The sequence below is a fragment of the Pelophylax lessonae genome (assembly GCF_965119305.1).
Source record: "Pelophylax lessonae genome assembly, chromosome: 7".
In the NCBI taxonomy this organism is placed as follows: domain Eukaryota; kingdom Metazoa; phylum Chordata; class Amphibia; order Anura; family Ranidae; genus Pelophylax; species Pelophylax lessonae.
Genome location: NC_138774.1, coordinates 73918240 through 73927467, shown reverse-complemented (window position 1 = coordinate 73927467; position 9228 = coordinate 73918240). Strand labels below are relative to the sequence as shown.

Sequence of the window (9228 nt, the reverse complement as noted above, 5' to 3'; positions counted from 1 at the left end):
CCTGCAGACTGTCTGCCTGTACCACAGATACGTCCAGGCAGTTACATTGTGGCAGGAAGACTTCGTGAACTTCAAGAATCCATTGAGAACTACAAACAGACAGCCACAAAGGCTGTCGAACCTTGAAGTTTTCCCATTCACACAACAGTTGATGCAGATTGTGACAGCTAACATGGGGGAGAAGATCCCCCGCCAGCTGTCAGAACGGGGTCGGTGCATCTGTAACATGTTACACGCTAAATATGGGTGTAACATGTTACAAAAGGCAATCCTTTATTGTGACCAGTCTTGCTTCATTGTTGCAGGGCAGTGACTTAAAAGTATAACTCTGCCCTGGTTCACACTGGGTGCAGCTTTGAAGTCACGCTACTTAAACACAATTTCAAAGCTGTTGATCAGTGCAACTTCATGTGTGGTTTGCTGACATCTGTGTGATGTCATACACATGTCAATGCAAGTCGCACATGAAATTGCACAAATATAGCACAGGAACCTTTTTAAAAGTGAATGGTTCATTAGTGGCAAATAGGATGCGACTTGTCATGTCAAGTCAAACCCGGTGTGAAAAGGGGCTCAAGGCAAAACTTTTTTTTTTAGTATTGGATAGAGGGGAGAGGGATTAGAACACCTGTCAGTTTTTATTGCTGTCTGTGTCCCCCATTGGGGAGATTCACCCTCTCTATTTGTCCTGTTTACCATTATCATTGAAAGTAAATCCCACATGTTGGGTTGTCCAGGAAAGTAATAGAGGGGAAATCTTTCAATGGGAAAACTAGTTCTGGTGACCTGGGGGTCCCCAAGAGATTCCCTTAATTTGCAGGAATTTCCTGTCACTTCCTGTTTTGGTTATGGAACAGGAAGTTAGGGTAAATCTCTCCATTGGGACAAAAGGGGGCCAAAATAAACCTTACAGGGGATATCTCCCTTCTTTACTCTATCCAAAATGAAAAAAAAGAAAGGTTTTGCCTATAGTTCTAATTTAAAGAATTCAAGCCAAAGAGAACCAGGTTATGAACAGTTTTAGAAGCAGGACAGCAATGGAAGCTACATATCTCTTTGTACGGGTTTCTTTCAAAGGGGTAAGTTGTATCCTCCCACTGAAAAAAACACTAAGAAGCAGACGGCTTTGTTAACAGAAGTTGCCAAATAAAAGGTCTAGGAATAAAGATAATTTATGTTCACAATACATTCAAACATCATTATTAACACTGCTGCGTCTTTTCATTTTGTTGACCCCACATCTTTAGCATCTCCTGGGGGCTCTTTCGATGTACAAGGAGGAGGTTCTTTTCAGAGCAGCTGGTCTTTTCCTCCTTTGGTATGTTGAAGGTCTTAAATCCAGGATGCCCAACGGGATGTACCCCCAGTGCCATGAAACACATTCCAGTGTATACATCATCGATTGGGAAAGGTGCAACAAAACGTGACACCAGGTAAAGCCATGGGATTAACCTACCCGAAAAAACATACCCTCCTCCCCCAGCATAGGGTGGGTAAAATCCAGCATAGAAAGATGGAGGGATATAGTACTTGCTATGAGTGTCTCTGTAAGGCCTTGCTGCCTTGACCACATGTCCCATATAGAGTGAGTGATGCCGCTGGCCATCTAATAGTGACAAGACTCGCACAATATTGGGAATTCGAGCAAACACGTCATCATCCCCCTTAAGGATATATTTAGCTCTAGCACAATGTTTATTTGCCCATCCTAAAAAAAGCTGATCTTTCAAAGTCAGGTTGAAAAAAGTGTCCACAAAATCCCACTGGAGAAGGTCAAAGGAACGACTGTTCTCATACGCCAGCAGAGGAGAGAGGTCAGGCACCTGTATCGTGCCCAAGAGAAACACTAACTTAACATTCTTTCCCCCATAATCCCGCTCTCCTCCCCAGCTGTTCCTTACTGCTTGTCGTTGAGCAAAATTCTGTGGAGAAGACTTGATGGCCAAAAGAAGAAAAGTATTGTTGAGTGAACATTTTTTTGGCTGGTTAATAATCATTCTGTGATCTCGGCATCGACTGTGAGCTAGAAAGCTCTGTAAGAGATCTGGATACAGTTCCGTTACTTTGGCTTGTGGTGCACTTGTGGAGTTGCTGCATGTCCATGCCATTGGGCTTTTTAAGTCCAGCAGCTGCAATTGCTCAGCATTCCAATAAGCTTCTGATCGTATTACAGCTTTCCGCAGTTTCTGTGCTAGGTTATGAAGGGTCGCCATGGACAGCTCTTCATCACCTTGTAAAGAGTCCAGCTGAACCACAGGACTTCTGAAGGGTTCTGGAGAAACAGACGGTGTCTCAGGGAGATGGGGAGGATTAAAAGTCAAGTCTATGTAGATCTTGAGGGCAACCAACATGAAAAGAGCGATGAGTGAGATGCTGAACTTCCGGAATCTCACCATAGTTGGTGGCTGGATGAAATGGAAACAACACATATATAGGTTTAGAAAAAATCAAATGGCAATTCTACCTTCACAGTGTCATCTCAGGACATACAGAATAGGAAAAGTGTTTCCCAGAACAACTTCTTAAATTCAGCATATTAACCCCTTCCTGACGAAGGGTAAAATTAACATTACTGCCTGAACACAATTTTGCAACTTTGTTAGTAAAACCGTACATATCACAACTACTTCCAAGTGTATTATACCTTGATTTTTTTTAGGACAAAGTGGGCTTTCTTTTAGTAGTAATTGGTAACAGATATATTCTTTCTTTTTTTTCTATTATTAAAAGAAAACTGTCCAAAAATAATAAAAAAAAAATTATATATATCATTTTTTTTTAAAAACATTTACCTGTATACTTCTTACTATTACCATAACTTACCACCAAAAAACAATCCATGAATTCTCCTGCTCCTGATGATTGCAGCAATATCACATATGTGCCCGTGGTATAAAAAATATACTGACCCTGATCTTTACCAGAATACTAACTCAAACACTGATTTTCAATAGTTTTTTTTTTTAAATCTATCCATCCATCCATCCATCCATCCAGTCCCAGAGGGTATACCATCACTTCCTGCTATAGGACTTCAGTTTGTAACAAACAGTGTCAGAACACATAACTCAACCCAACAGAGGGGTGGGTGCTGTGTCCTCAGCAAAAAGGATTTTACGGTAAGACAAAAATCCAGTTTTCTCTTTTGTTCACTGACAGACACAGCTCCATGTTTTCTAGACCATTGGGATGTCCCAAAGCAATATTAATATGAGGGGTGGGAAAAACACAGCCCCAACAAGGCTAAAACACAGCCATCCAGGTAAAAACAGGAGCTCAACTAGTAACAACTGGAGCTCACCGCCAGGAAAAAAAAGAAAATTACACCCACAAGAAGCGGAAGCCTCCACAACCGCAGCCTGGCAAACTTTGCTGCCAAAAGGTGCATCCGAAGATGCAAGTACATCCACCTTATAAAACTTTGTGAATGTGTGTACAGACGTTCACATAGCCGCCTTGCACACCTGAACCACTAACGTCTGATGACCGAAGGCCCAGGAGGAACTAAGCGCCCTCATAGAATGCGCTTTAACAGGAAAAGCAGGAACCTGACCCTTAATGGAATAGGCCTGCACCACCGTCTGCCTGATCCACTTGAAAATGGTGGCAGAAGATGCAGCCTGCCCCTTACAAGGTCCATCCGTAAGAACAAACAAAGAATCTGATCTTCGAATCTGTTCAGTTTCCTTAGGATGTTTTGGCTTAGGACATAAGGATGGTAACACAATATCTTCATTCAACTGAAACACCGAGACAACCTTAGTAAGGAATGCCTGACAGGGTTATAACACCACTTTGTCCCTATGAATCACCAGGTATGGTGACCGACAGGACAATGCAGCCAAATCAGACACCCTACACGCGGAAGTAATAGCAACTAAGAAGGCCACCTTCTGCGACAGAGTGAGCAGAGGAAGTTCTTGAAGCACCAACAGTACCAAATTGAGGTACCACGGAGGCACCAGGGATCTCACCGGCGGAGCTAGATGGCGAACTCCCTGCACAAAAAGTGTGAACCAAGGACTTGGCCACCAACAGCCTTTGGAAAAATATGGCCAAAGCGGAAATCTGGTCCTTGATGGTGCCCAGAGCCAAACGTTGTTCTACACCTAGTTGTAAAAACTCCAACAGGCGGGACACAGAAAAGGAATGGGGAGAAACCCCTGCGAGACTCACACCAAGTGATGTACGCCTTCCAAACTCGATGATAAACCTTCCTGGAATGAGATTTCCTAGCTTTCACCGACTCCAACAGCCCTCTGGCCTTCAGCACCAGGTTTTCTGGCATGGACATGCAGCAACTCCAAAAGTGCACCACCAGCCAGTCAGCCAGAGGATCCCGAGACCTTGACATGAACCTCTACACCTTCCTGTTGAGACGGGAGGCCGGCAGGTCCACATTGGAGGTCCCCCACCGAAGGCACAGTTGATGAAACACCTCCGGGGGAAGACCATTCTCCCGGATCCAACATCTACTGACTAAGATAGTCCGCTTGCCCATTCTCTACTCCCAGATTGTGCACAGCAGAGAGGGCCGGAACATATAGTTCTGCCCACCTCTAGATACCGGCCACTTCCCAGGCTGCCAAGGCACTCTTTGATTATTGACATATGCCACATCTATACCATTGTCCGATTGTATCCGCACAAGGTGTCCCTGCAAGCAATCCGTCCATTGAGATAGACAGACAAATTCTGATCGCCCGAATCTCCAGGATGTTGATCGGCAGCCTAGACTCTTCGAGTCCAAACACCTTGGGCCGAGTACACTCCCAAGAGACCTCCCCAACAGGACAGACTGGCATCTGTGGTGATCACAGTCCAATACAGGGGAAGAAAGGATTTTCCAAGTGCCGGGGGCAGAGCCACCATGGCAGAGACCTTGAACCCAGACTCAACAGGATCAAATTGTCCAAAGACAGCGGATCCTTGTTCAATTTGAACAGGATCTCCCTTTGTAGGGGTCTGGTATGGAACTGCGCAAATGGCACCCGCCTCAAAAGGTGGAAACCTTTAGACCCAGCACTTGCATGCAAGTCCTGAGCTATGACCGAGGGTTGGACCACAGGAGCAGAACCGCATCCTGTATCTTCAGAAGTTTTGCCTGAGGAAGAAACACCCGGGCTAATGCTAAATCTAGCGTCAGAAAATTTAGTGTCCATCCGAACTCCTGTAGAGTTCGCACAGTAATGTCCAAGACGGCTTCTAGAGCTGAGGAAGACTCTGCACGCAGAAGCAGATCGTCCAGGAAACCCAGTACCATGATTCCCTTCTGTTTTAGCAAGGCCAGAACTGGGGCCAAAACCTTTGTGAACACCCGAGGAGCTGAGGCGAGACCAAAAGGTAACGCCACTAATTGAGAGTGCTCCTCGTCCAAGGCAAAACAAAGAAAATGCTGATGCCCGACATATATTGGAATATGAAGGTCAGCGTCCTTGAGATCGATATAAGCCAGAAGATCCCCTTGATGAAGGAAAGCTAATACAGTGTGGATGGACTCTATCCGAAATTTCTGAACCCGCACAAAGTGGTTCAGAGATTTGAGATCCAAGATCGGATGAACCTTGCCTTCCTTCCTGGAAACTGTAAACCGATTTAAATAAAATTCTTGAAAACGTTCTGACTCTGGAACCGGCACAATAACTCAGCTATATTAGAACACTCAGAGTGCGTGGACACATACCCAGTGGGCTAAATCTCATCTGTGGCGGCCAAATCCACGACTCTGAGGAGGCAGAGGATACAGGTGAAGGCTGGGGGCGCTTCTTGTTAGGCCTCGTTTGCAGGGCCATATCTCCTTTGGATACAAGTGACTGCAGGGCTGCCAGGGTAGACTGAGACAGAGGGTCCCGCAGCTTCCAGGAGTGGGTCAGGTGGTGATACATGCTCCAGAGGCCCCATTGTACACAGAGGGTTAATCGGAGCCACGCCGTGCACAAACGAGAAAAAAAGTTGTTTTTTTGCAAAAAAAAAAAAAAAAAAAAAACGACACCCCCCCGCTGGAGCACTACAAGGATCAGCACCCCCGCGGCGCTGTATAAAGCAGAGGAAGGATCGTATACCCCCAGAGATCCACCACCCAGAGCTGGAGAGTGCCAAACAGCCTGCCATGTGCAATAAAAAAAAGGAAGAGGAAGAGCCGACACAGACACTAGAGGCCCCCGCAGCACATCACCGCACTCAGACTACAAGAAAATGGCCGACGTTTTTCTTCATGGGGAAACCAAAAACAAGTCCGCTGGATTACACAAACATGGCCGCCAAAGCCGGGAATACAGAATCCACAGCAAAATGGCGGTGCTGCACGGGACCCCAGGGAAAAGGTCATACACCAGGAGGGGACCCACCCCCCTCGCAGCACCTAGGTACAGGCACCCCCAAAAAAGGGGGGCTGACAGCGGCACCAACCCACCACTCTCCGGCCCAATACAGGGGGCAGGTGAGAGCAACCTACACAGGGGGAACCCCGCTGTGGAGATGGGGGAAAAAATATGAGGGGGAGGGAGGACACAAAAGGGGGGCCTGCTATCCCCAGGGAGGGCCTGCGACCACCCCAGCAATTCCGTAAGAAAGGAGTGGGGACACTAATCACTACACCAGGGCACCAGGCGGGGGCTGCTCCCAGCAGTCCACTGCACCATCTTGGAATGGGGGTGCTGCGGCCTGAGGTACGCTGCGACTCTAATCATGAACAAGGCTATGTGACCCCGCTAGGCGTTTCACTCGCCGGCCAGAACTATGTCATGGCCAACCTAGCGTGGAGCTAATAGTTGGGTCGCGCTCGCATGCCAGACTGGGAAGACCATAAGGATCTAGAATATCCAGTCCGGCTCTTGATTGTAGTTCACCGTAGTTAAAAGGGAAAAACGTGCCAAGATCCCAGCAGAGTCAGGTCCGTACTCCTGGTTAGACTGAAAAAACTGAAGTCCTATAGCAGGAAGTGATGGTATACCCTCTGGGACTGTCTCTGGGGCGTAACCAAAAAAGGATTCCGCCTAGTCCTACTCCTAGAGAGAGCAGCATAAAAATGGTCTAGAAGACATGGAGCTGTGTCTGTCAGTGAACGAAAGAGAAAATGATTTTGACATATAGGAGAGAAATGCCAGAATTGGCTTGGGTGGCAAGTGGTTAAGGAGGCATTATACGGATCGAATATCGGCCAGTTCAGCAGGGAACAGCTGAATTTCGATCCATGCATGGACAGGCTGGTTGTACAGAAGTCAATTGGTAGATCGACTTCTGCACAACCAGCCTGTCTGATTTTTCCCAATCGATCAGTGTATTCTAACAGTGTGGAAGTCTCCCATCTGTCAAAATACATTAACTAAGCGGCGGATTCCTCCATCCATCTCAAAAGTGTGGATGGGGGAATCTGGTCTTTTTTCAGTCAACCCACTGATTAAAGGAAATAAAAAATGAATCTGTTTGTTTGGTTTTTGTTTTTGTTCAGTCAGCTGGCTGAAACTAACGATCTATGGCTAGCTTGACCTTTTAAGTAGCAGCTGGGGAGGGATGAAGGGGAATACTTGAGTGAGAGCTGAGTCCAGAGTCCACTGACATCAAATCTAAGATGACAGCACCCAGCAGCAGCCTCAGGATAAATTTACAGGTAAATAACCCGCATAAAATACATTAAATGCACAAATAATTCTTTGCGAAAACGGTTGTTGAAATTAATGGTCTGTTGACAGGTTCTCTTTACATTTGGCAGGTTAAAATGAGCTTGCTTAGAGTGACTCTTTGCATTAGTGGAGGTTCGATCAGAGTAGTGAAGTGTTTGCTCTATTGGATGAATGAACTTACCTGCATCTAACAAAAACTGGAGTCTCAGTTCTGAGTGATCTAATAATCCAAAGAGATTTTCCACTTTCAAAAAGAAGCCAGAAAACCAATCCTGATACCCACCTGGCTGACAATTGTTAGAAATCTCCCAAATCGGTGACCCCCCCCCCCCCATGAGTCAGTTGTATGAATAGCATTCCCTGAGCATCTTCAAAAAGATCAGCCCTCAACTGACACATTCTAGCCTTTTAAATCTATAGAAAAGTTTGTTAAAGTAAAAAAACGATGCAATGAAATCTATCTGCTTCCCTACTGCAAGTCAGCTTTAGTACAATCAATGTCTCTTGTCATGCTAAACAATTTAGGGTGACATCAAAAGGATGGTTTGAATGCTGTCTTGTGGCAATTAGCCGCCTCGTTCATCACAGCATCCTGGCACATCTCCTGGGAAAAGCAAGTAACGGGCAAGCTCCATCGCAGATGCACCAATAAAACGGACTGCAGTACAACACATTTAAATGCAGTAACAAAAAAAAAAAAAAAAAGGATTGCATGCCTTACAGCCCTTATTAGTTTAATTTGTTCATTAGCATTAATGTAGTCACTGAAGCAGTAAATTCCATTGGGATAAGAAACAGATTGGCTGCTCTGGGTGACAGGCAGCAAACACTGAGTGGGATACACAAATTGCGTTCCTATGCTTTCGCTTTGTCATTCACATGCATGGCTTACCTTACAGGGACAGTCTAGATATAATTCCAACATCAACTCAGTGACTGGGCTCCTTTGCCACTCCCTGCCGGCTACCTCCTCCTGTTTACATGATTACAGAAGCAGATGCAGCGGCCTCATTCCCCTCCTGTCTTCTCTTCTCCTCCCTCCTCTCCGGAATAACTTTATTATCTGAAATAACCCAGAAGTCTCAGCAGCACTAAATTATTCAGCACCGTGGTTATAAAGCGATATCTTCTAGAATATGACATCCTCTGATGTAGAAAGCATTTCTGAGGACCACACGTGCTCCAAAAAACACTAATGGGTTAACAGGTCTATCCCTCTACAGGACCGCAAGGGGCTTTTGACATTAATACATCTAAAGAAGAACTCTAGGCTAATTGATAAAAAAAAGCCCTTATTTAAATATTCATTGCGCTCTAAAATACTTGTTTCATTCAGCCAGCCAAATTCCCAGAGATCTCTTCATATATTAAGAAGTGCATACCAGCTGAAGTTTGAAATCAGGAGTGCCTGCTCTGTAAAACACATGGGTGGGAAGGGGGTAATTGGGAGGAACTTTTAGGAAAAAAGGTTTGCATGGTGGGAGGAAAAGAATGTAATAATGATCCCTAGCATTCTAAAGAGCAGACCGGCTCTTTGTCTACGTGGTTACAATTAGGAATCAATGTCAAGCTTTGTCCTGCTTTCCTGGTTAAAGCGTAAAGCTCA

At 45.5% G+C, this 9228-nt stretch overlaps 1 protein-coding gene across 2 annotated transcripts in view; it reads right to left on the bottom strand.

The window, feature by feature from the left end:
- Nucleotides 1-1156: 1156 nt before the first annotated feature.
- Nucleotides 1157-9228, bottom strand: part of LOC309560361 (distal membrane-arm assembly complex protein 2-like) — a 45535-nt gene continuing 37463 nt past the window's right edge. The window contains exon 2 of one of the 2 annotated variants that reach the window (XM_082263988.1): nucleotides 1157-2405. In XM_082263988.1, the coding sequence (XP_082120114.1) occupies nucleotides 1203-2396 (1194 nt within the window). In that variant the 5' untranslated portion in view covers nucleotides 2397-2405 and the 3' untranslated portion in view covers nucleotides 1157-1202. The remainder of the gene's footprint in view (nucleotides 2406-9228) is intronic. The other variant, XM_082263989.1, reaches the window with a different exon arrangement.